The 27,895-nt window shown below is 42.4% G+C and overlaps 1 protein-coding gene across 1 annotated transcript; it reads right to left on the bottom strand.

Moving 5' to 3' along the window:
* Positions 1–240: 240 nt before the first annotated feature.
* YWHAZ (tyrosine 3-monooxygenase/tryptophan 5-monooxygenase activation protein zeta) lies at positions 241–27,408 on the bottom strand. Its single transcript, XM_063131002.1, has 6 exons — positions 27,254–27,408; positions 24,254–24,557; positions 11,892–12,015; positions 1,772–1,935; positions 1,584–1,679; positions 241–1,292 (listed from the first exon to the last, which is right to left on the bottom strand). Exons 2-6 carry the CDS (start codon positions 24,545–24,547, stop codon positions 1,233–1,235), a joined length of 738 nt encoding a protein of 245 aa, XP_062987072.1. The 5' UTR covers positions 24,548–24,557; positions 27,254–27,408; the 3' UTR covers positions 241–1,232.
* Between the last annotated feature and the right edge of the window lie 487 nt (positions 27,409–27,895).

Here is a 27,895-nt window from a genome sequence, read left to right on the forward strand (position 1 = left end):
TTATCTTTGCCCCTCTCTCAGCTTTCCACTGGTACCTTCTCCAGCACGTGTCAGCAAAGCAACTCTCTCAAACATAAGCAACATTTTTTTTTTTTTTGCAGGAGACACTCTGGATATAAACAACACATATTAGAAATGGTACCCGGGTACAAAGACAAAATTCTGACACTTGCAGGCTCTAAAACAGCAAGGTATCTTGAAAAGGAGTCCAGACATACAGGAAAGCTACAGAGAAAGTAGTTGAAAAGTCCATTCATAAAACTTTTATTCCACTTACATCAACTTAATACACATGTTCTTAACAGTTATGCTTAGATTGTTCATGAAAATTTTCAGGAGACATTAAACAAAGCTAGCCATCATCTCAAGTTATTTCCCTGTTAACTATTTTTACAGCACATGCATGTTAGGCAAAGTATCAAAAAAAAATCACAAAAGCAAAACCCTAAAAAAGTTAAATACATGGGTTTGTTTTACTGCTGTGCTCGATATACAGTGTAATTATGGATATCAAGCATTTCATTTTTACTGCATCTTTACTTGTACATTTGTTCTTAGGTTGCCTAAACCATTTAAATACAAATAAATTGTGTAGCAAAAATAATGAAAGCAACAGCAGGTAACTTTACAAGTAATGGAATGTGAACCATTTCTGCCCTTCCCTAGAGAAAGTTCATTGGGTTAGCAAACCACCTTAAGGAACACTTTTCAGCTGCAATCAAAGATGTATACTTGGACTGTAGTTTCCACAGATTCACATGATTGACATGTACTATCCATGGGACATTAATTTTCCTTTGCTGTGTGTTCCACCTTTGAAGTACCCACATTCACTACACCTGCGTGGTTGCAACCAATCATCCCTTTTTTATCACTGTGACAGACCAATATGCAAGCAGTTTTTTCTTTGCTCAACATAGGAAGCTGTTTAACATTGGCTTTTGTGGGAAGCCACAAAGTACCGAGAGTACTATGCCAAACATGTAAAACTTTTATAAAAATTCCACATCCCTATATTGGCCACCTTGGATGAACAAAAATTCCCCAAATGTTAACTGGCTCTATTCCCCTAATATTAAACATAAAACCACATGGGAAATATAGAAATCCAAATAGAAGTAACATAAACCTGTCATAAATCGTAAACAAAAAACTATTTGTGGGACAGCATGGATGACAAATGGTCTACTGTGTAAATTTTAGAATGAGGCAGACAAAAATTGGAAGGCTGGTTAATTCTCCCCTCCTTCTCCTGCTTCAGCTTCGTCTCCTTGGGTATCCGATGTCCACAACTGTTTAAGGAAAAATACAGTCATGTGTTACTGATTAAAACTTTGTTGTAGGAACTAGTATGAATAAGCTTTCCATATCTCAAGGGAAAAAGGCACTCTTTCAAGAGCTACCAAACTGAGTGAAGCAAATCCATACTTCATATTTTATTCCATAATTTGATGCATAATTGTTTTCATTTAACCCTTGGCTACTTGGTAGCATTAAAGTGCTATTCAAAATCATATTAAAGACTGCTTTCTCCTTGCTTGTATAAAGTGCTTTGCTTAGTAAAAAGTTATCCAAGTACTTACTGTCAAATTGTCTCTCAGTAACTGCATTATTAGTGTGCTGTCTTTGTATGACTCTTCACTTAACGTATCAAGTTCAGCAATGGCTTCATCAAAAGCCTATTGTTAAAAAGGGGGGGAAAGAGTATATTGGTACATGTAAAACTTGTTTAAGGTCTTATATTCAGTGTAATAATCCAACTATAACTCACAGTCTTTGCAAGGGAACAGGCTTTCTCTGGAGAATTCAGGATCTCGTAATAGAACACAGAGAAGTTTAGAGCCAGTCCTAATCTGATAGGATGTGTTGGCTGCATCTCTTTTTTGCTGATTTCAAAAGCTTCCTGATATGCCTGTTGCGACTGCTCCACTATCCCTTAAAAAACAAAGAGCAAACACCAAGTTAGCAGATGAATATGTAGTATTTTAGAAGCTATAAGTAATATTTTCCAAAAATATACCCATGTTTAGAAAACAAACAAACATATACCCTTGTATACCATTAAAGAGCACTGAATTAATGAACACTGATACTGAAATTATCACTTCATACAAGGCAATTATGGATGTATTTAGAAATTTGACTAGCTTTACACACTAGGTACAATTGAGTTCTAGCACATGTTTTCAGGTTGAAATCCTGTGAAAAGGCAAGATGAAATATACCCTGTCTGTGATGGGGTCACTAGCCACCCAAATGGCTGAAGCACAGCTTTCTAGGAGTAACGATCTTGGAATGAGCTGAAGAATGCCAGGAATCCCTGCTCTTCCACAAGATCTCCTAGCGCTTGGGTTCTTGCCATCACAGCAGCAGTGCTCTTTAAGTTGCATGGATAAATGAGAATGCATTTAAAGATGGAGGCCTGATTCTACTCTTTTAGTAAGCTCACTACTTTGTGTTAATTAAATGAAATTTTATGATAAATACAACACTGAAAAAATATGCAAGTACAAAAAGTTGAATTTTATCTAGCAACTGCACTGCTGAAGACAACTTGAATGACAACCACACTGCTGCAAAGAAATGAAACTCTAGACTGTAATTCATCAACAGGGAAAAAGTATCCAAGCCACAAGGAGTAATGACGCTCCTCTACTGGCAACTGTCCAGTCACAGCTGGAATTAAATGCCCAGTTTTGCCTACAGATATATGAATAAGCTCACTTAACCTGGAACAACTTTATTATCACACTTTGCTTCATAAAGGAGCATGGCTAGCCTAGGTAAGAGGAAAGTTATGAAGAGATGGTAATAATCAGTTATTTCAAAGTATGGCAAAATGGTGGAGAAAAGGAAAGTTATTAAAATGGTGATTTCTACAAACATGAGCAGTCAACAGCCTTTTGCCATGGCCAATGAGTGACAGAAGTTGTAAGCTGAAATGGATTACCTAGATCAGAACATTTGCTTTTAAAGGCAATGAAAACTGCTACTTACCAATGCCAAGAAGAATTAAAATATAGGCAGCACTCTTAACAGCCACACAAGTTTGCTGCTCACATGAAAGCAAGTAGCAAATGATGGTTTCATCTGCTCACCCTCCCAGTACTGGTCTCCAAACTCAGCCCAACCATTTAAAGCTGGGATTGCCAGCTGCATTTAACCATCTGGAGAACAGTTCAGCATTATGGTGGTTATGAAAACCCAGAACTTACAAAGCAGTACCCAATAGGGCCACTACACTCCTGCTGATTTTGTTGTGTCAGCAGGACCCATCACTTGCACAGTGGAGAATTAGCACTTCATAAAGGAACTCTGGAAATGACCAGAAATTATTGTGTCAGGATCAGGACAGGTCAGCAGACTTTCCTTCTGTGAGCTCCGCTGACTTGTCCCAATCCAGAAAGGAGTGTTTCTGCTAGTTTCAGGTTGCTTTAACAACCACTAGCTCTTCACTGTGCTAGCAGTGGGTCCCACTGGCAAAAGGGCAGCATAGGATACTGCCCATAGAACAAAATCTAAACTATGTGCATTTGTCTTCATTTCCTGAAAGAGCACACACTGCAACTGACAGTGACAGATACAAAGTGGCAACTCAGGAAAGTTTAGGTTTGGGGATGGCTGGTCAGAAGTGCTCTTCCTAGGTTTGGAAAATGAAAGACAGACCGGGTAGCCTAACAAATTGGAGAATAAAATTGTGTAATACTAACTGCAAAGTTATGCATTTGGTTTTCTACTACACAATATAAATCACCTTTACAAAAATCGTAACTAGCTGGAAAATTAGGAAGGCCACGGGGTAACTTTCCAGGATCTTCCTTGTTTTCCAACCAATACCAGAAATTGTGATTTTTGTAAAATGTTAAAAGTTTATATTATCTAAAGAGAAACCCAAATGAATAACTGTGCAATTAGTATTACAGTCTCGCTCCATTACTCCTTTTTCAAAAAGTCCTAGCTTAATTTTAGAATATACTCAATGAGGTATTTCAAATTGTGATAGGAAACTGTTGGTATCTTGTATAAAAGTTCAGCTTAAATCCTCTCTCAAATTCTGTGCTTAGTTTTACACCACTGTTTAAGATAAATTAAGAGTGAGCCAGTGCAAAGAGCAGCAGCCAAGATGATTACATAAATTCTCCATTCTGAGTGAAGAGTAAGAAGACCTCAGCTTAAGATTAGAAAAAGGCTGAGAAGAAATGATGCAACAGCATTCTTGCAGGAATAATGCAGATAAAAAGCAAGTGAGGATAAAGGTCATCCAAGGATACAGATGTGGGTAATAAGAATTACAAATTGGGTTTTAAGAAGAGTTTTGGTGCAACTCTATCCTTGAGATATGTCAATTGGAGCATAAATCACTCCTCATTCCCTTATACCTGTATAATTTGACATTCCCCTATTGTATTCTTGTCAGTGCAACTGTGACCCCAGATATAACTGAAAAATGAGGAAGTAGATGAAGTTGGGGGCATGGGGAGGATGGTAAATGTGCTCTGCTTAGCCAGAATCCAATCTTTCATAGCCAAGTCCCTCCCCCTCTTTTGCCAGCAAGAAGTTATGGTAGCAAACACAGCTGCTAAGTGAATACTCACACATGGGAATCTGTGTAGTACCTAGGCTGTCCTCCACTGACATTTTCCTCACCCCCGAGAATAAGATGCCCACTCGCTCAATAGACAATTGGGGCACTCCAGCTCAGGTTTACCACCTCAGTGAGAACTAGGCCATATGTTCCTTGCAAGGCAAGAGGCAGAAAATACACAGTGGAATGAACAGGGACTACAAATGTGTCTACACTGTAACTCTGTCCAATAGATAGGTGAGGATTGCCCCAACAGCACCATACTGATCTCTAGCACATGAACCCCTCACATCTAGATATGCAGCAGAAATAGCAATTGAGTATATATCTGTTGTGTGCAGGGGTGTGTACACGTGGGTGGGAGTGACCTGGGATGAGGCTTGCAGCGCTGGAAAGAATCTGGGCTGCAACCACCTCTCTGTTACTCAGCTCGTAATGAATTACCTAGGACACAGGAACCATCTCCTATAGCTCCTACCACTATCAGGATTCTCTCATCTCTCGAGAGGTAAGGTTTCTTCTATACCATGCAGACTACTGGTAGAGACCCAAGTATAAGTGGTTAGCTGGAAGCTAACTGCTCCTGTGTGGGCTTGTCACCTTTTGGTTCTAGTAGGTTCAAGCTGCTTGACATGCTAGTGCTACTCAGCAGAGGGATACACCTAGGGGGAAGAGGCATCTTTTCTCTGTGCAGATTTTAAATGAACAGAGAAGCTCTGCTAGAACAAGGCTGCCAACTTATTCTTCCATGTGATTTTCAAAATTTACTCCACCACTGATGCTCTTCTTCTTTGACTAAGAGGCTCTATTCACTCAAACTATGGTCTACAAGCTTTAGTCAGGTGGTCTACAGAAAGGTTGACTTTGCTCACAAAAACAGGCATATCTATATTAGAAATGGAACACTATGGTTATTAAAATATGTGTTATGTGGGATGCCGAGATCCCTAGCAAATTTTGAGTTTTCTGTGAAGAGAATTTTGAGAACTACTGCTCTAATGCATAATAAATCCAACTGGTGGATGGGAAAAGCAAAGGTATGAAAAGGTGACAGTAGAAGTGTTCACGATAAAAAAGCCACTGAAAATAAACTGGATGTAGATTTACTGGGCAGGCAGCAGCATATTATAATGTAAAGGTTATAGTTTAATTATCTGTGTTTAGAGGATATACAAGGACCAGTAAAATGGCAGTTTTCCTAACAAGAGCACTGCTTGCTCAGCACAACATTTAAAAGATTTGAAAAGATTCAGAGGAGAACTATAGTGATAATACAAGGATCTTTTTTAAAAAGCCTGAAGAAGGCTAAAGAACTGGGTATTTTTATGTTAGGGAGAAGACAATTAAGACAGAGTATAGCGAATCTGCAATCATCAAGTATTTAGAAGGAACAGAGTAGGAGTTGTTCACTGTATTTGCTGAATAATGCTATCTTTATTTTTAAAAATCAACCAACCTATAGGGAGATATAGAACAGGCATATGAACGACTTCCTACTGTAGTAGTTCAGCAAGAGAAGATGCCTACAGATTCAAGTTTTGGAATCTTGGGAGGTTTTAAAGACAAGATTTGAAGAGCCTTGCTGGATCAAACTAAAGGCCTACCTAGTTGATAATTCTGTTCCCACAGTGGCCAACCAGATGCCTAAAGGCAATCCACAAGTAGGATAAGAGCACTCTCCCAGTCACATCCCCCAGCAACTGCTACTCAGAGGATCTGTGTGTTTGTGTGCATGCATGCATGCAGACACCTTTGCAACCCCAACCTCACCCAGAAAATATATTCCTTCCAAATACCTCCCTGTCACCAAGCTCCTGTTACTTCATTCCAACTACAGGTAAATTTAAGGAAAGGAAGGTTTGCTTTACAAAATGGACGGAAGGGCAACTTCAAACATCCCTTTCACTTCCCTTAGCATCTCAACCTCTGCAGCTTTTCTCCATTCCAGTAGCTTGAAACTGTAAGGATGGTGTCGAGAAGGGTAAGATTCAGAAAAAACTGAGGCTTGCAATGTACGCTAAAACCAATGGAAAAGGTTAGAGAAGTCGATGAATTGTTAACACATGATCAGAGAGAAGGCAGAACTACTCAACTCCTTTTTTGCTTCAGCCTTTCTCCCACAAGGGAACTTGTGCTCAACATGTTGTTTTATCAACAAATGATATAAAGGAGGGACTTCCAGCCCAGGGTAGGCAAGGAGGTAGTTAGAGAACGCATAGCTACCTTAAATCTAGTTCAAGTCTCCAAGAACAGATGAATTACATTCCTACGTGCTGAAGGAGTTCTGAGGATTTTATTTCAGAGCTGCTGTCTGTAATCTCTGAGAATTTGAAGTGCCAGAAGACTGGAAATGGGCAAACATTGTCTCCATCTTCAAAACGGAAGAAGGTGGATTCAGAAAACTACAGACCAGTCAACTTGATATGAATACTGGGCAAAATTCTAGAATAATTAAACAATCAAGTTTGCGAGCATCTAGAAAAGAATACATTGATTAGTAAGAGCTAACAGGATCTCTTTCCTTTTTCTTAAAGGCACAGTTACAAACAATTCCAACAAGGAGAAAAGATAGAAGACAACAGAGAAAACCAATGTGGCTCCAACAAAAAGCTTAGAGATGATCTGAAAACAAAAAAGGATACATATAGGAAGTGGAAGGAAGGCCAGGCTACAAAAGAAGAGTACAGACAGGTGGCACAGAAGTGCCGAAATGGCATCAGGAAGGCTAAAGCTGTGAATGAGCTGTGATTAGTGAGGGATGCTAAAAGCAATAAAAAGGCTTTCTTCAGATACGTGAGTAGTAAAAGACAGAGGAAAGAAATGGTGGTTCAACTGCTTAATGAGGATGGCAAATTGATAACAGATGACAGAGAAAAGGCTGAAGTGCTCAATTCCTACTTTGCCTCAGTCTTCTCCCAAAAGTGGGTCTATGACCCCCCCCCCCCCCCGGAAAAAGTGAAGCAGAAGTTGAGGGGGCAGGATTGCAGTTTGAGATTGGTAAACAAATGGTCAAAGAAAACTGAATTTCCTTGAATGAGTTCAAATCTCCAGGGCCCGATGAACTGCCTCCTAGAGTACTGAAGGAGCTAGCGCAAGAACTCTCAGAACCTTTGTCTATTATCTTTGCAAAATCATGGAAGACGGGTGAGGTGCCGGATGACTGGAGGAGGGCTAACGTTGTCCCTATCTTCAAAAAGGGCAAAAAGGAGGAACCTGGGAACTACAGACCAGTCAGTCTGACATCCATCCCTGGGAAAATTCTGGAGCAGATTATAAAGAAGTCAATCTGTAAACACCTTGAAATCAATGCAGTGATTACTGGAAGTCAATATGGATTTGTCAGGAACAAATCCTGTCAGACTAATTTGATCTCATTTTTTGATCGAGTAACCTCCCTTGTGGACTGTGGGAATGCTGTGGATGTCATATATCTTGACTTCAGCAAAGCTTTCGACAAAGTGCCCCATGATATTCTGGTTAACAAACTAGATAAAAGTGGGCTAGATGGAACAACTATTAGGTGGATTCACAGTTGGCTACAGAATCGAACTCAAAGAGTACTTATCAATGGAACCTTCTCAAACTGGGGAGAGGCAACGAGTGGGGTACCACAGGGCTCAGTCCTGGGCCCAGTGCTCTTCAACATTTTTATTAATGATTTGGACGAGGAGGTGCAGGGAATGCTTATCAAATTTGCAGATGTCACAAAATTGGGCGGGATAGCTAATACCCTGGAAGACAGAAACAAACTTCAAAGTGATCTTAATAGCTGGAGAGCTGGGCTGAAAACAACAGAATGAAATTTAATAGGGATAAATGCCAAGTTCTACATTTAGGAAATAGAAACCAAAGGCACAGTTACAAGATGGGGGATACTTGGCTCAGCAATACTACAAATGAGAAGGATCTTGGAATTGTTGTACATCGCAAGCTGAATATGAGCCAACAGTGCGATATGGCTGCAAGAAAGGCAAATGCTATTTTGGGCTGCATTAATAGACGTATAACTTCCAAATCACGTGAGGTACTGGTTCCTCTCTATTCGGCCCTAGTTAGGCCTCATCTAGAGTATTGTGTCCACTTCTGGGCTCCACAATTCAAGAAGGATGCAGACTAGCTGGAGCGTGTTCAGAGGAGGGCAACCAGGATGATCAGGGGTCTGGAAACAAAGCCCTATGAAGAGAGTCTGAAAGAACTGGGCATGTTTAGCCTGGAGAAGAGAAGATGGAGGGGAGACATGATAGCACTCTTCAAATACTTAAAAGGTTGTCACACAGAGGAGGGCCAGGATCTCTTCTTGATCCTCCCAGAGTGCAGGACACGGAATAACGGGCTCAAGTTAAAGGAAGCCAGATTCCAGCTGGACATCAGGAAAAACTTCCTGACTGTTAGAGCAGTATGACAATGGAATCAGTTACCTAGGGAGGTTGTGGGCTCTCCCACACTAGAGTCATTCAAGAGGCAGCTGGACAACCATCTGTCAGGGATGCTTTAGGGTGAATTCCTGCATTGAGCAGGGGGTTGGACTCGATGGCCTTTTAGGCCCCTTCCAACTCTGCTATTCTATGATTCTATGACAGGAAATACTAATTTAGTTGATTGTGGGCGTCCCGTGAATATCTTTATTTCAGCATGGTTTCCCATGATAACCTTGATGACAAGATGGTAAAATATTGGTTGGATGCCACTATCAACAGCTGGTTGAGCGATCATACTCAACAAGTGATCATTCATGGTTGTGCATTCTCCTGGGGGGAAGTTTTGAGTGGAGTGACGTAGGGCTCTGTGCTACTCAACATTTCTATACATAACCTGGATGAGGGCGTAGAGGGATTGCTTATCAAATCTGTAAAGCTGAGAGGGATAGCCAAACCCAAAGCAGATCGGAATCAAGATCCAAAAGGATCTGGACAGACTGGAACACTGGACTGAAACTAACAAGATGAAATTCAACAGAGGTAAATGTAAAGTTTTGCATTTAGTTTCCACTCCCCACCCCCGGCCCCCAAAGGCACAGGTATAAGATGGGGGCAACTTGACTTGGCAACAGTATATGTGAAAAGTAAGTAAGTGTCTTGGATCGCAAGCTGAATAAGAGCCAGCAACGTGATGCGGCTGCTAAAAAAAATATCTAATGCAATCTTAGGCTTCATTAACAGAAGCACAGTGACTAGGGAAATAATAGTTCTGCTCTATTGTTTTTGTCAGGCTGCATTTGGAGTACTATGTCAAGTTCTGGGAACATCCATTTTAAGAAGAACACTGACAAATGGGAGGATATCAAGAGAAGAGGGTTCTGGAAACAAAGCCCTATCAGGAAGAGTTAAAAGACTGGGTATCTTTATCCTGGAGAAGAGAAGATTAAGGGCTGGTATAACTGACTTCAAATATTTGAAAGGGTGTCATGCAGAAGATGAAGCCAAGTTCTTCTCTACTGCTCCAGAGGAAAGGACTAGAACCAATTGTTGGAAGTTGCAAAGAAGCCGATTTTAGCTAAACATTAGGAGAAACTTCCGAACAATGAGTGCTGTTTGGACCCAGACAGACTGTATTGCGAAGTGGTGGGTTCTCCCTCTCTGAAGCTATTGAAGCACAGGCTTAATGTCATCTGTCAGGGAGGCTCTTACTGCATCCTGCATTGCAGAGCCTGCAATGAGCAGGGGTTTGGACTAGATCTTTAAAGTCCCTTCCAACTCTTGATTCCCAAGCCCTCCTTGCAACTGGCTACTCACCTCCACCTTTCTACACCAGAATGAAAAAAGGCTATGATTGAAATGAGAAACAAAGACAAGCAAACACATGAACAAAAAGACTGGATTGTAAAGAGGAGCTGCTGTAAGGGAGAAAAATCTGGAGTGGATGCCTTTGGGAGAAAGGGCAGGATTGTTGCCTAGCCCTTTTAACATTGATTTTGAAAAGAGATGCTTGCTAGACTGTATTGGCACTGACCAAGAAAGTAGGGGCAATATTTAATTTTCAGAAAGAGACCTGCAAGGGACACAGACTTTTAGGGAACTATGTCATATTAGCCCTTCTCTTTAATGGGAAGGACAGGCTGACACTTGCTGGGTGGCAGAAAGGAATTATGCATGTGCTGAGAGCACTTCTATATTTGTGCTGGCTAGTAGAAATAAGATTTGGCTACTAAGCCCAGACATAGTTTGTGGACCCTTGGACAGGTCCCACTGGAAGTGGATTAGACCTTGCTCCCCCCTTCCAATATGCCCTTGACCTCCACTTCCAGCCCTTTGTTACTTTGCCCTTACCTCCCTCTTTGTACTGATGTGTCTGAAGTTGCTTGGTTCTCTCTGGCTCCTGGATATCCAGTGGGCAGGTTCTCACAATCATAGAGGGAAAATAAGCCATGGCTTATTTTCCTTCCCTGCACATGCCAGTCACAAGCTGCCTAATTAGTATAATTACCCTCACAGGTTGTCCTGCTGTCTGAACCTGGCAAAGGTGGTTGGTTGGTTTACAAACTGTTCCCAAAGCCTAGAACAATCCATGAGTGGACCTTGTCAATATCGCCTTTCTCTATCTAGCTCTCCCTCCTCAGTAGCACACATCCCACTTTTTCCTGATTGGCTAGCCACTTGCTGTTCCTCTCTCCCCTCACCCCAATATCCAGATCTGGCAATAGAAACAAAGCCACCCCTGCTGACCAACTATTCCTCAACTGCCTGCTAGTCCTTGCACATTCTCAATGGTCTAATGTTATTAGCAAGCGCTAGGACTTGCAGTCATAATCTAGTTTAGTCCTTGCTGTGACACTTCAGTGATGTGGCAACGGCACAGAACTCTTGATAGCAGAATTACAGTCAGATTGTTCAGAGCTCTATTTGTCAGTTTGAGATCAGTCGCTGCCTCGCTTTTAAATAACGACTAACACTTGATTTTAATAAGGGATAGAGTCTCAATTCCACTATTATGCCATTTTACAAAATCTACCTGAACTCTAGGGAATACTTGTTGGGCAAAAGGTATCAAACATGTCAAGCGTACTTCTGCAGTAAGCCATAGAGGCGATCATAAAATAGCAAGTGGATCTGTGCAATGTATTTTGAGACCCTGTTGCCTAAACATGACAGTTTAGCCACTTAAGATCAGTTAGAACAAGCCAGTCAAATTTATTCATGTGAATATAAAAATCAAATCCTTTAGTGCATTAAAACAAATATTCCATTATTGCAGAATATTCAAAGCATATTTTCTTATTTGACCTGTAGCATATTTACAGTCTCACCAGTAGTTATCATCCACTTAATACCAGTTCACTAGAAGATATTAAGAACCCCACACACTGTACCTTTCTTGTCATCACCGGCAGCAACCTCAGCCAAATAACGGTAGTAGTCGCCTTTCATTTTCAAATAGAAAACTTTGCTTTCTGCTTGCGAAGCATTAGGAATCAAGAATTTTTCCAACAGAGACTGTAATTGGGAACAAAATATAGTAGTCAGCAGGCTAGGCACATTGAAATTATTGGAATTTTTTTTACAAATTCGTTAGCCACTGGCTACTAAAATTCACTCTACTCTAGGAAAATGTTTTCCCATCAATGGAACCAGTAGTAATCAAACTATTACAAAATGTTAAGAGTAATTTCCTTTACCCTACTATTGCAAATCAACCCATAAAAGTTTCTAGCACACAATTTGCTTACTACCTGGCTTGATAATGTATACCTATGCTAAGAATGTGTGGCTAAAAAGAAAACAAACCAGATACAAGCCAAATTTTGTAAAGCTTCCCTGGTTGGCCACCAGAGGCTATTTTTTACTTGCCACAGGTCACCAGGCAAGTTGCTATTTACACACTAGATTGTAGTTGCTCTGCCTGACAGACAACTGAAAGCTTATTTTTCAGAAGTTGGTTACATCACAAGGGTGTAAGTAGCCACTATCATCCCAGTCTAGCAGCCTGATAATATATTGCTGCTGTGTCAGCAGTTATACAAAGAAGGGTGGTCAGATTCATGGATCTTGGCTTCATTTGCTTCTTAGAATTCTGGAACACTAGGGCTTACTACAGGGTTCAATAATTTAGTGTTGAGCTAGCACTAAAAGAGGGCTGCTTCAATGAGTTTTATGCAGTGATGCAAGGCACCAGCCTTATACTGAAAAATAAAGAAATCTTCTGCAGAGTGTTAAGTACTGCTAGTCTCTTAGAATCAAGTGATGCATCTTCAAAATGGATTCTGCCTATTGCCCCCCTCACTGTTCAACACAATTGCCAAACAGTCTAGTGATAACTCTTTTTCAGATTAATTCAGTTTTTTATACCAACCTTCATCTGAAGATTGCAGTGTTTTATACAAACAACAACACTTAAGAAAGGTATGAGATGAGTAGAATGAAGCATTAAGAGGTGCTTTAACTAATAGCATGCAATTGCATTGACAGGTCTTGATTGCACAGATGCTGATCATGGAATTGTCCCCCTCTCAGAGGATGCCAAGCCCCAGCCACATGGCACCCACTCACAGAAAAAGCGGCTCCCACATGGCTATTGTAACGGACCTCTCAGAAATGCAACAATTATGGAAGCATTGAAATAATCACCTACTTTTAACACTAAACATTTGTTATTACAGTCACAATGACAAAATGTCATACTGGCGGGCTGGGCAGCTGTTTTACCTTAAATCGAATTGAGATGTCATGGCTGGTTACCATGAGTCAGAACTAGTATGCATTTCTCCAGTGTTTTAGCATCCCAAGCTGGGTGTGTGCCTGTGTATTTTTTTTGGTAATATACTGTGATTTAATTGATTTTAACAACTGTGTTTTAACATTTGAAGGTGTGATTGCATTGTCAAGCATAATTTCAGTGATGTGTAATTCTTATGGACAGTGATCCAATGACACATCCCACCTGTATTTTTAGTGGGAGTGCGGAGTTTCTCTTAGTAGTAAACTCCACAAAAAAATCTTCAAAGCAGTTTGAGGGCCTGTAACAGGGATGGATGCTGAAAGGGAAACTGCTGCCAATACACATGGAATCAATTATCAAGCTATCTCTATATGAAATCTAGCGCTGGTAACTCCCATTAATCCTTTTAATATGATCACCAATCTTCCATTCAGGAGTTAGCCACAGTTTAAGGTGAGGAACTCTAATCCTATTCAAGTTACATCCCCCCAAGCCAAATTATTGCAACGGTTCAGGAAGTAAATCCATGGGTGATGCAAGATGTAGAACACCACATCAGATTAACCTTGTCTTTAGCCTGGTTGCAATTGAATGAATGAACTGGTGTACCCAGTATAGAAACTAAGCAAATTGCCAGAGGAAAGAAGCCCCTTTCTACAGGGCAATAAAGAAATGCAGTTCTCCGTCCCAACTCTGGCACTGACAGCAGTAATTGTTCTTTACATGCTAACTTTCGGGGGTTTCTTTAAAACAAAACAAAAAACACAGCTGCATCAGACACTTAAAATTACAAATGTGGGCTGTATTCAGTTTTCTTGGATAGGAGGGGAAGAACACATTTTTATAGCAAGAGCGCTTATTCAAATCTAGGATTTATACATGTTGTATACAAGCATAAAATTAATCCTGCTTTTGACAGCATGGTCTTTTGATTCTTGACTGTAGCAGAGTAAAAGGAAGTTATTCAGTGAGGTCAGGATGACATGCATTATACAAATGGGTATGTACCAGTAAAAATCACAAGTTAAAAGGGACAAAAATGGTGGATGAATGAAAAATGGCTAGCAGAATCTGGACTATGTAATTGAATGTGGGTGGGAAGCTAGCAAGGATACTCCAGTATATATGTCATCTGCAAACATTGTACTGGTTCTCTCTAAACTGGATGAGAGCACACATGCTTGACTTCTTTCTGGCCACCATATCAGCAACAGCAGCTCTGCATTTGTAATGCAGATCAATGAGTTCCTAGATAGGTGGATCAGCACCAGTTACTAGCGGACAGCACTCAATGCTGTTTTTTACCACTACAAAGAAGTGCCACATTCACTCAAGTTTTTCTGTCGTCCTGAGACCTAATGGCAAAGTTATGTTGGCAGTAAAATTCCCAATCCACAGGTTTGCCATTAACATGTGAAACTGCAGCAGATGCCATCTGTAGGAGAGAAGCAACAACCTGTGTGTGCCTACATAACCCTTTCCTTGTTTGTCTCTTTTGCTCTGCAACCTATTCTCCCCACAAGCTGCTTCTCCTCCCCGCCTCTAACTTACCAGGCAAATATACCTTTGAAGCCTTGGCTTGCGAAGAGCAGCCAGACAAAAGGATTGCAGAAGAAAATGTTAGTTCGTCAGGTATTTTAAGAACATGAGAGTCGTGCTGGATTAGACCAAAGGCCTATCTAGTCAGTTTTCCATTCCCACAGTGGCCAACCAGATGCCTATGGGAAACCCAAAAGCAGGACATGAGCACAATAGCATCCTCCAATCTGTGTTCCCCAACAACTGGTACTGAGCAGCATATTGCATTAAATACTGCAGGTAATATATAGCCATCATGATCACGGATAGCCTTAACTTACATGAGCTATTATTATTATTATTAATAATATAGCACCAATGTACATGGTGCTATACATAGTAAAAGAATAAAACAGCAACTCCCTGCCACATAGGCTTACATTCTAACATGTATAATCCCCTTTAAAACCATACATATTGTTAGTCATCCACTTTCTCCATACTGTTCATACTTTTATATCTCTCTATTATGTTCCCCCCTTACTCATCTTTTTTTAAACCAAGAAGCTTCAAACATTGTAAAGAAGACACTTTTACTCTCGCCACCCCATGACCTGCATGTTTGAAACCCACTTGCCACAAAATAATGTAGTTCTTGCCTATGGTTTTCCTTCCTGGCATTGTAGTGTTCATTCCACTACTGATCTGGACTTCAGAAGCTAGAATATACTGGCAGAGATACAGGAAGTATTGGTCTATCACACACAGCAATAGGTTGTTAATTTAGAAAGTAATAAGGTTGTGTCCTTGAGTTTAGTTTAGTTATTCAGCATGTGAGATCCCATAACTACAGCAGTTCAGTAACTCATTATAGGATAACTTCCATGTGTCTAGAGCTTTTTCTTCTTAGATAGCATAGTGCTGTCAGCAGATAGTGAGTAAACAGTCTTTTCAAAAATAAAAATAAAACATCACTTTCTGTAAGGTTAATTGCTAACTAGCCTGTTAAAATGAAGGAAATAACCAATGTTTCCGGTTTCCCATATGCAGATGGTGATAATACATTAAGTGAAGTTACCTGGGGATTTCAGTAATTATACTATTGATGAACTGCAATATTAGTGTTCTATTTCCCATCTGACAGAACTGGAACAGTTCATTTGTCCCAAAGAGATCAAATGCTCATTAACAGCAATACAGTCAAGGATAAAAATGCTCTGACTTTTTCTTCAAAGGTTATTGCTCCTACCAAATATACCAAAGCAATTGCAAGAATTACAATATTTAGGACAAAGCTAGAATATTTTCACTTTGTTGTACACTGAAAAACAGAGGGGGTTCTACTTGACATGAATCCCTTAGAAGGATATAAGCCTAGCCAGCGTAGTATTATTAACTTTTCTGCAAGGAAATTAAGAGATGGAAATGTACCACAATACACAAAGTAGCTAGAAATAATAATAAAATAATAATAATAATTTATTACCTGCCTCTCCCTCTAGATCGAGGCGGGGAACAACATCAAATACAAAAATACTATAAAATACGTAAAATTGATTAAAAACATATAAAACTAATACATTATTAAAATAACAAACATCTTAAAATTCAACTGGGTAGGCCTGCCGGAAGAGATCAGTCTTAATACCTTTTTTAAATTCAAAGACTGTTTAGTTGACGAATCTCTCTCGGCAGGCCATTCCACAGTCTGGGAGCGGCAGAAGAGAAGGTCCTCTGGGTAATGGTTGTCAGCCTAGTCTTCACTGACTGAAGTAAATTCTTCCCAGAGGACCTGAGTGTGTGGGGCAGATTGTACGTGAGAAGGTGATCCTACAGGTAACCTGGTCCCAAACCATGTAGGGCTTTAAATGTAATAACCAACACTTTATACTTCGCCCAGAAACTAACTGGCAGCCAGTGAAGTGATTTTAAAATTGGTGTAATATGGTCACCCCTAGGTGTACTGGTCATCAACCTGGCTCCCATATTTTGAACTAGTTGAAGAACTAGTTTCTGGACTAGGCACAAAGGTAGCCCTATGTACAGAACACTGCAGAAGTCGAGCCTCGAAGTTACCAGCATGTGTACTACCGTCTTTAGGTCTTCCAACTCTAGGAAGGGGCGCAGGGTCTTACATCAGGGTCCACAAATGTGTTTTTCAGGTCCCCACAGACACTTAAAAAAATTTTTTAGCAAGAGCTCCTGATATTCTCTAAAAACGTCTTATTGCTTTCTGAGCCTCATTAGCACAAGGACAAGCCCACCCAGCCCTACTCAAAAGCTTGGAGATGGGGAGGAGGGCAGGGGCTTGCCTATGCGATTGCACTGTCCCCTCTCAGGTGTAATGAGTACCTCTGAAGCTCTGTCACAATCAAGTTAAGGCAAGTAGCAAGCCAAAAATTTGGCTGGTTACAAAGGCCAGCCAAAGTTTCAGGACCTCTGAAGTGTTTCCCCCAGTACTAATGGAACTAGTACTTGAAATTGCAGTGGCCACTACATAGCTTGCAGTCCTATTCTGCCGCAGAAGATCTTTTAAAAAGTTTTTAAAGTTTTCCAGATTTCATTCCAAGAATTTAGTTCTGGTATTCCAAGGCTACTCCAGCACAAGATTTACTCCTTAAGAATAACTGATTAAGATTTCATGCTGAAAACTGGATAAAGAGGAAGAATGTGATCATATTTAAGAGATGCTGAGCAGTAGTGCAGTCTGGAACATTTGTTATCATTTTAAAAAACTCTGCAAAGTCACTTTAGTTTACTGAAAATAAAGTGATTGCCTTTTGAAGTTTGGAAAATCTTAATCCACAAACCTGCTGTATCTTTGATATTAATTAAGAGATTTGCTATTTGGGCTCTCAATGTCTGGTCAAGTATTACACAATTTTACTATGCAAGCAATTAAAAGTCAAGCTTAACACACATATCACTAGTTCAAAAGAACCATGATTTTAATATATCTTTATAATGTATCTTAAGTGCTACCCATTTAAGCTGACACACCAGTATTTCAAACAGTATGTATAACTGTCAGACCGTACTATGTTATAACAAAGATAGTGGATTAAAGGTCTTTAGTAGATGCTGACATTCTAAAACAGCAGTCTATTTGCAATTACTTGTGGCTATTTACAGAGAAAATTAAAGCTACAGGGTTGTAACTGATGGCTGTGTAAGCGGAAGGCAGCTCACACAAACAATCTTTCTCTTCCCCTCCTTCCCTGTGTAGCCCCCTGTATCCAACCACAAGTCCTCACCATGTGGTTGGGGGGGGGGACTCCTGAAAAGTGAGTGTGTGTGTGTGTGTGTGTGTGTGTGAGAGAGAGAGAGAGAGAGAATATCATACAGGCCTGCAGCTTCAGAGGGAAATTGCCCAAGGGCACAGGGGCGAGGTGGTGAAGAGAAAAACTGGTTGCATGAGCTGCCTTCCGCTCACACCACAATTGGATATAACCTAGAAACACCAACATAATCAAATGTAGAAGTACTAATGCTTTAATGTTACAGCCACATAAATTCATCAGCAAATAAAAGATGCAAGCAACTCAATACAAATACAAATATCAGCATGAAGGAAGATACAAGTACTAAAAAAATGGCTCCATGTAAAAAGCCCTTTCAGGCTTTGTGACTGTCTCAATTTAAGCTAACCCCACTGTGGCTGTGTTTGGACAACACAATAGTCAATGGTGGGTTAATAGTCAACTCCATAGTTGATTATTGAGGGGGTACATGACATGATGATAAATCAACTGCGGTGTGGATTAAGGCCAGCGTGCAGTTCACTATTAGTCAATGGTGTGTTTGACTGACACATCCCCCCTCCCCTTCCTCAGCCCTCTTGCTGGTATCCCATCAGCCATTGTGAGTTCTGCTGGCTGGACTAGAGTGGCAGTCGCTGCTTTGGTCGCTCTTGCCAGGGGATTCTGTAGTTGCCAAAAATAACCAACTGTGTACAATGAAATAGGCAATGGTGCCTGGCAGACAACACAATAACCCACCGTTGACTATTGTGTTGTCCAAACCCAGTGGCTGCTTTCAGACAACATGACAGTTAACGGTGTGGTAATAGTCAACTTGACAGATATTTATCTAGGGAATACTCTCCACACAACATAATAACCAACCATGGTGTGGATTAGGATCAGCGTTGAGTTAACTACTAGTCCACATTGAGTTGACTCACTCATCTCATGCCCTCTCTGCCCTCCCGCTAGTATCCCATCAGCCACTGCTGCCAAAAATCTATCCTGCCAGCTGGACTAGAGCGGCAGCCACCGCTTTGACCACTGTTGCCTTGTGACTCTGGCTGATGAAGTAACCAACGGTGCCCTCCACACAACATGATAATCAACGGCGGCTCAAATAGCCATCTCTACACAGTGTTGATTATAAAATTCCCTCCACACAACATGATAACCCATGCTGGGTTAAATGTCCTACCATTGACTATTTAAACCACCATTGGTTATGGTGTTGTCTGAAACCAGCCAGTCTGTGGTTAAAAAGTCTGAGCTGGGCCTGAAACTACAGCTAGATCTGAACCCTGCCTGAGAGATTAAATCAAACAGATGGCCAATCTTAATCATTTTGTTCCCATCCAAAAAGAAATCTGTTTTCGATTAGAAGCTTTTTCGTATGTTTTAATTGATGAATAGAACTATTCCATCAGTGAATAGTTAAAGCATGCTTTTCTTCAGAAAGTAAACATTTTGAGGCTTGGGTCTAGAAACTTATATCTACCGTTTTAATGAAATTGTCTGCTAAGGCCAGGTTTGAAAATTGAGACAGCTTAAATTTCAAGAGTTTAAGTTGTGCTTACCAGTGGAACAGCTGGGCGATATTAAAGTGCTTTAAAATAACAAAAAATAAAAATCGAAGAGTCGAGTAATACCTTTACGAGGACCAATCAAAATATGCACTAAATTTGTGGGAAAGCTTTTGAGACCTCTTTATCAGGCAAGGTTGCAAAAAAAGCAGAAGGGAGAGAAGAGGGAAAAGGCTGCTTTGATGTTTAAGTCATGAAGTCTATTTGGTCAGCCTTATGGAGCAAGAGATGCAGACTTAAATGGTTAATGCCAGTGGTAGGCAACCTGGTGCACTCCCAGAATTTCTCATCAATGGCCATGCTAATCCAAAATATCTGGAGGCACCTAGGCTCTACTAGGTGTCATGCAGTTTTCAGACTTTTGCCTAAATCTGGAGACAAATCTGAGTAACTACTGGATTTTATGTTTTAAAAAAGGGGGAATCAAGCCAATATGTGATTGTCCCAATCACTTTTAAAAGTTATATTTCAGTCTGTTTTAATTAGTTTGTTTTGTTTTTATGCTGTTTGCAGTTATTATATTTTAAGGTAAACAGCTCTGGAAACTTTTCTGATGGACAGTACAAAAATTCTTTAATAAATGAAATAAGACTTATAAAGCTGGTTTACATTTTTCAGATTGGATACAAACATATTGAAGTCAACATCTCTCTATTTAAATGGTATTACCCTCCAATACAAACATACAAATACTGAATTGGATCAAGGTGTAGGTGCATGCAACTGTACTGGTGGAAGCAGATCTTCCTGCTCAGAGCAGCCCCTCCAGCTCCTGAAACGGCTACAGTGGGTCAGGGATACTGCAGAATTTAGTAGTGCAGGAGGAGCTGGACCTCCAAGAAATCATTTGGTAGCACCTTCTGTAAATTGAGCCCTTCCATCCATAGAAGGCAGATCCTGGATCCAACCCACAGAGTTTTAGCCAACTTTTCTATGTACTAGTGCAATAAATGAAGCATTACATATGTGGCATCATAAGCCATATACCTTTTCTCGTAAATTAACCAAAGAGCATGGTAATTGATATTCACCAAAGAGCATGGTCATTTATATTCCATCTCATGAAGGACACTTTGGCACAGCAATTACCATTCTCTGATTCTGGGAAGTTCTGGACACTTGTTTAATGTATTAAGTGTATTAAAACCCACTATTTCAGTGGATAAGGCACATCCAACTCTGCTAGATAGTGGCTCTTGTCTTCAAGCAATATTACTACATTGTCCTTCCAAATCCCTCAAAATAGCCCAATATCAATCTATTATTTCACAACTGGTTCCAATGTCTGATATAATTTTATAAATATACAGAGCAAAATGATGTGGAACAAAGTTTTAGGCTTATGTTCCAAGGTAATATAAAGGCTTTATTTAGTTGCAAGCTGATAGGGTGCTAAATTAACACACATTTGTATGCATGCTTGTTCAGGAATCATAAAATGGAAATTTAATTTAAATCAATTTAAAATTGATTCCTCCTCTCCTACTCTCCCCACTCCTGATTTTAGTGAAATTTACATTTTACAGTTGTATTGGGTCTGCATGGAGGTACTATTATATAAGTTAGTGCAGAGTTCACAAATGTTGGCTAGCCAAGATAAAATTTGTGGTTACCAGGATCCTGACTCTTTTCAGCACAATCTTATATACATTGTCTTGGAACTATGGGTGATTCTAGACAGATAAAAGGCGGTAGGTAAAAAGACAGAAATAGTGGGGTGGGGAGAGAGAATTACAATGTAAGAAATCATCATCTGGACACACCCAGTAAAATTCAATGAAGAAGGCAGGGAGATTGCACAATAAAAGACTTGCCTAGAATCACCCAACATCTCATGTTCAATGTCAATGGGATTTACTCCCAGATGCTAGTTTTGGCCTTGTGCTGCACCTCCAAAGGTGCTCTACTCTCTTGCTTCAAACTTTTAAAGCTGGGGAAGGAGAACAGGGGCTTATTTTGGTGTCGGTTGTCTGGAGCTGAAGAAGGGAGTAGTGAGGATGATTCATCTCCACCTGTTCTCCACCCAAGCTACAGAGGAAGGCTGGGGTTCCTGTCATCTCCATGACAAGGGTGGTGAGGAAAAATATGGATACCTGAGTTGGTGCCTCCAGGCCAGGCATCCATACATGAAACTGATGCAAGTTGTACAAATGCAGTAGCTGAGCTTCTGAACCAGGCCTATAGGATAAAGGCAGGTTCCAGAGTGCCATGAATTGTATTTTGCATTGTTGTTGTTTTGTTTTATTTCCCCCCTTCTCATGGCAGTCCCTAAGTTTCCAACACAGAGGTCCCTCTGGAGCAGTGCCTTCTGAAAAATAAATGTCACTGTAAAAAACCCCAAAACTGCCTCCTCCACTATATGCACACAAAAGTGCTTTTCACTTTCACATGGGGTGCAGTTAGATTACTGCTGTTGTAAACTGGTAGCACCTTGCAACATAGGCCCAGAGAACTGTCTTAAGGTAAATAATATGGTTCAACTGTTGAAGCTAAGATCATCTGGCCCTAAGCAGTGTCTAGACAGGAGACCACATGGGAGCCATATGCAAACCAGTATGAGCATTCCTTGGAGGAAGAACAGGGCATAAATATAACAAAGAAGCACAGTGGGTAGGCTTTGCTCACACAACTTGATCTCCATTGCACATGCTTACTTTTCTGCATAGGAAAGTGACACTCATTCACAAGGGAGAAACAATGTGCTGCACACTGCTGCAAGGATAGTGATTTGCCTATCCATTCCCCCAATCACCAAAGCGTATGGAAAACAACTGCTCCTCCTTCAAGAGGCAAAGGAAGGCTAATGTTCGACATCCCACCCTACAAATGTAAAACAAAACGCCCAGAACTTCAGACCCAGAGGCCAAATCCAGCCCTCCTGCAGTCCCAATCTGGCTTTACTCGGCCCTACTCCCTCTGCAACCCACTGATCATTTGTTTTTCCAGCTTTTACACACCTTTCACCCCATTCTAAAAGGCTGAAATGCCTCTCTTAAGGTTTACTTGCTGGCAGCAAGCGCTTTAAGCTAAAATATGTAGGTATTTTGGCTTTGGCCCTAACCAGCACTGGAATGTAGCCCCTGAAAGCATCTCTGAAATGGAATTCAGCCCTCAGGCTGAAGGCTCTGCACCGCAGGCCTAGAAACTGCCTGATTTGGATGAGCAGGAAGCAGAGCCAGGTTTGGAAAAGCAGACTTCTAAGGTGATGGTCTCAGCTGTACATGGGAGAGGGGAGAGTGGACTGGGGTGGGGGCAAAAGGATTGAATTTCCTAGGCTTTCCCCTCCAAAAGTTGGGAGAATTTTAAACTACACTATATTAAAAAGCCTGGGTTCTGTCTTTGTTACAGATTAAGTCCTCAAGAATAAAGAAACCAGAAAAAGATATATTGTCAGTAAAGAAAACAAACAGGCTGAAGTAATCTGGATTCAATATTAGCTATAAGGGAAATAATGTTATAGTAAACGGGCTTATTTGAAACACTTTTGGAAAGGGAAAACTAGTTAAAACAATGTGGAGATAATGGAAACTATATACAATAGGACAATGGAATAGGACAATGTCAACTAGAAATGTTAGATAAGTATTGATTGATCTAATCAACTGAAAGAATCAATCATTATTCAGATACTTTACTTGTTTTACTGGGGTTTTAAATCTTTAACTGAGAGAGAAGGTCCCCTTTCCCCACACCAGTACACCAGTCATCATGACACATTGGTTAGCTAAAATTAAGTAAGTTTCATCTACTTATCTGCCGAGACTACATTCCATATACATCCTACATCTTGTGTATGTGATCAATCTGCATTTTTGAATACCTGTTATATGGAGTTATCCCAAGGAAGACTAATGGTTTTCAAAATGCTCTTAAAATTTAGACTAACCAAGTATTCCCTGCTTCCACAAAATACATGGCAACTACATTAATATGATTTGATAGAGTTCTTATTGAAATGCAGCTAATTTCCAACATTGGGCTTTGTTCACACTAGAAAACGCCCCCACTAGCAATAAGCTGACTGGTACATCAATACTGGTAAAGCTACTAAGAACATAATGTGCATTACTAGGTTTTCTTCATTTATGCATGGTTTTACAAGCTAAGCCCATACTCAAGGCAGACAGTACAAATAAGCTTACTTTAAAGTTGCTATGGTTTAAAAACTACACGCTTAAGGTAAGCCCCAGCACTGTTGCTTCTTCCTCCCCACTCTTGCATAGTGTTCTGCATGGGTGAGTCATTGCTAACATTACATCATCTTATCCAGGGAGGGGCTTGATTTCTATAGTGAAAATTACAACCTCTCATAGAAAGTACATAGAGCACCCTCTAGATTATGCAGATAGCACACTTCTTCCAAGAAAAGTAGGTTGAAAGTTCTTTACTTCTCTCAACTACTAACTGGTCATATAGATCTCATTTAACAAGTTAATGAAATATCATTTGTCTATAAATGGAAAGCGTCAAAAGCTACAGGGATTCAGGTGTAAAGTTTAAGGAAGAAAGTCATTTCATCATTTGTTTTTATAAAGATGGCAGGGCAAGAGAGTTAGAAGCTTTTTATATAAACAGTCTCATAACTTGACATTAAACGATAGCGAGTATTATTACAGGGTTTATCTGCCTTTGAAAGTGAACTTTAAAAAAATTATGTTAGTCTTAATTCTCACCAGCACATCATTGCAGATTTCCCTTAGTTCAGTCTCAATTTTCTCTCTGTATTCTCGGGCCATTTGCTGCTTTTTCTCAGCACCTTCCGTCTTTTGTTCAATACTTGAGACAACCCTCCAAGATGACCTACGTGCTCCTACAACATTTTTGTAAGCGACAGAGAGAAGATTCCTCTCCTCATTGGACAATTCTGCTCCTTGCTCAGTCACAGACTTCATGCAGGCTGCCATGTCATCATATCTTTCAGCCTGCTCAGCCAGTTTGGCCTTCTGCACCAGCTCGTTTTTATCCATGCTGATTTCTCTGGAGAATGAATGAAAAATATCAAAGTATTATTCAGTCATCTATCAGGCAAAAACATTTGTAATTGAGCTGTCTCTTAGCAAAGTGAGGAGTACACCAGCCTTACCCTCCAGATGACTCAGATTTCTTGACTATTAGCCATGCTGGCTAGGGTTGATGGGAGTTTAAATTTAAAACATCTAGAGGTAGAAGACTTGGGAAGGATGGCATACAATATTAGTGTCTAAACCTGCATACATTTACTTAGGAACAAATGCCACTGATTTCAATGGCTCTGGTTCCAAAATTAGTGCAGGACTGCACAGGATCAAATTATTTATTTTCATTTCAATTACATTAAAAGATCTTGATATTTTTAAGATCTCTGCAATTCCAAAAATCTTTCCAGCAAGGGATGCAACCTATTACCTTTTATTTCCTAGATGCTCCTAGCCCTTCATTTTAAGTAGCTAATATCAGTACCTTGCTACTTTGAGACAAACTCTCAACTGTTTTGGAAGTTTTGCAATCGAAGAATTTCAACCCACAATATGTTGTGAAAGCAATTCCTTTCTCTTTCAAAAGCTACTCATTCTCATACTTTGTATAAGGGGGGAAACTGATTGGTATCAAAGCAAGCGATTTCACTGCTGCATAATTTAATCAATGACTTACTCCAAAGTACATGCGTTTAGGTCATGGTGTAAGTCACTAATACCAATCCACTGAAATAGTTTGGGTTCAGGCCGCAGTCTTTAAGCCACTTTATGGAAGTTTTAAAATTTTGTACACTGTACAAATCAAGACTGTAGTCACACAATGGCCAGGAAATGTTTTAAAAAGCTATCCTGGTGTCAGTGGTTTCAGCCATAAAAAAAAAGACATCCAAAATCCTATTATTGTAATACCTTTATTAGGCCAACTGAAAAGTTTAAAAAATGTGCAAGCTCACCCATAATGTAATTCAGGGCCAGTATATTTAATGGAGAACAATAAAGCTAAAAACTTTTTAACTGCTTTGTGACCTAGCACCACCAGATTTGCAAGGGAAGACAAACCTGCGAGGAAGGTCCTTGTTTTTTGACTGAGAGTAAACGAGTTGTCTGTGAAAATAACTAAACTATTTCCTGTTACGGTAGAAGCTGCGACTTGACTGTGTAAAATGGTGCTTCTTGGTGCACTCCCTGGCACAGGCGCCCACGGGTGTGTTGCCGCAACTGGCACGGCTACGAACATGGCTTGGGCGGCGACAAAGGTGTGGGCGAAAGGAAAGGCGGGTTGGAGGGGGGGGCAGAAGGAGGAAGAGGACAAGCCAGGCCAGACTCTTGCCGTTGCCCCTCCCAGAGCCGCAACCGCCCGCCCGGCTCCGAAGACATGAAGCGCCTTGTCTGGGCTCTTTGTCATGGCGGATTCGTGTCAGAGCCCAGCCCACTTCTGTGCGCGTTAATCCCCCTCACCTCCGCCCCGCGCCGGGAGGGGGATGCAGCATCTCCGCCCCGACACAGACCGAAGAAAAGGGGAAGCCCAGGCGGCGCCTCCTCGCAGCGGGAAGACCTGGAGACACGCCCGCCCACCTGCCCGGCTCCCTTCCTCGCCCCTCCGGCTGCGGCGCCGTCCCCGCCCCAAGGGAGCCTCCGCCGTGGCCGCGATCGCAGCGGGTCCAGCCCGCTGCCGCTTTCTTCTTCTCCCTTCTTCCCCCGCCCTCCGCGCCTCCCTCCCCGACGAGCAGGGCGGCTGTTCCTTTAAAGGCGCCCCCTCGGATCCCTTATGCGGCGGTGGATCGCACCGGTTCGATGCGCCGCTCCCGCCGGGAGGCCACACCCTGAAAGCCGCCCCGCAGTCGCTCCAGGCGAGCCAGCCCGAGGAGGAGGAGGAGGCCGCCGACGGCGGGAGGGAATGGAAGGAGAAGCCATCCTACTCCCCAACATGGCGCCCCTCTCCCCCTCCCTCACATGGCACCCCTCGTTTCAAGCCCCCCTGCTCCGCCCCCTCAGAGCCGCCGAGACCCTCGGCGAGAGAAGCCTCCTCGCGACCTCGCAGCAGGGGCGGAGGAAAGCAGGGGGGCCGTTGTCGAGGGTGGGGGAAGAGGCGAGAAGGGAAGCTGGAGGTCGGTGGCTGCACTTCCCCCTTCATCATGTCTGCCTCACAGGTAGAGCCGCCTTTCTCGGCGACGGAGCCTTCCTTTCGTCGCCTCCCCCCCTCCGACCGCGGGAACGCGAACAGAAGCCCCGCGGCTCCCTGTCCGCGGAACAAGGGGCACCGCCCCAGCGCTTCACCTGCCATCGCCTGGGCAGACAGGGGCGCCGCCGCCTCGCCCAGTTAATTCCCCACGCGCTTCCTCCTCCTCCCTCCGTTCGCCCTTTTCCTTCCTTCCTTCCCTCCCCACAGAGAGAGGCGCGGGAAGCCGCCCGGGCAGGTGGGGCCGGCCGCACCTGTGCGAGGACTGGAGGAGGGGCGAGAGCCCGCCGCAGCGGAGGGAATGAATGGCTCTTCCCACCAGGCCGCTCGAGCGAGTCTCGTCCAGCGCAGGGCGAGGAGGAGCCGCCGCCCTTGTGCCTGGCAAGAAGGGGGCCGGCGAGCCGCCGCCGCCTCTTCCCCTTTCAGCCGCTGCCCCCGCCGCCCCCACAGCGGCTCCCGCTGCCGGAGCGGATCCCGGCAAGAAAGAAAACGACAGCAATGATTAGGAAGGGAGGGGAGAAGCGTATCGAGGCCGTTACCTGCGGGGGTCGACAGTACGAGAGTCTCTAGGCGGGTGACCGGCGCGGACTGTGCCTATATCGCGGCTCGCTCCGCTGCAGCCTCGCTCTCGCTCTCCCAGCGCCACACACGGGGTCTCCGCCAATCACCGCGTCGCAACGCACGGGCAACACAGAACCCGTGACGTCAAACAGCGCCATGGCAACCGCGCGCGAGCACGCGCTTGCGCCTACACTTTCCCTCCCATCCCCCTCCTCCCCCTTCGCCGTCGCGCCTCGCTCTTTCCCTCCCTCCCTCAACCCTGGTTGCGCCAACCGCCGCAAGCGCGCTCGCGCGGCATCGGACACGCCTTAGCCCCGCTGTTGCACTCTCCCCGGCTCCCTTCCGACGGCGGGAGCGCGCCTAGCCTTCCCACCCTCCCACTACTGCAGAGCATGTTCGCTCGCGCATGCGGGAGAGCCGCGCCTCTTCGCAGCGCAGCCGGCAGCTAGGCGAGCGAGGGCAGGCCGGGCAAGGAGAGGCTGCGCGCCGCCCTGGCCCTTCCGTTCTTCTGCCTCAGAAGGGACGGAGGGAGGGACAGACACGCACGGACACAGACGTGTTACCTCTCTTCACCGACCCCGTGCCCCCGTCGCGTCTGGGCACCTGAAACACGTCAGGCC

The sequence above is a fragment of the Elgaria multicarinata genome, chromosome 7 (assembly GCF_023053635.1).
Source record: "Elgaria multicarinata webbii isolate HBS135686 ecotype San Diego chromosome 7, rElgMul1.1.pri, whole genome shotgun sequence".
NCBI lineage: Eukaryota > Metazoa > Chordata > Lepidosauria > Squamata > Anguidae > Elgaria > Elgaria multicarinata.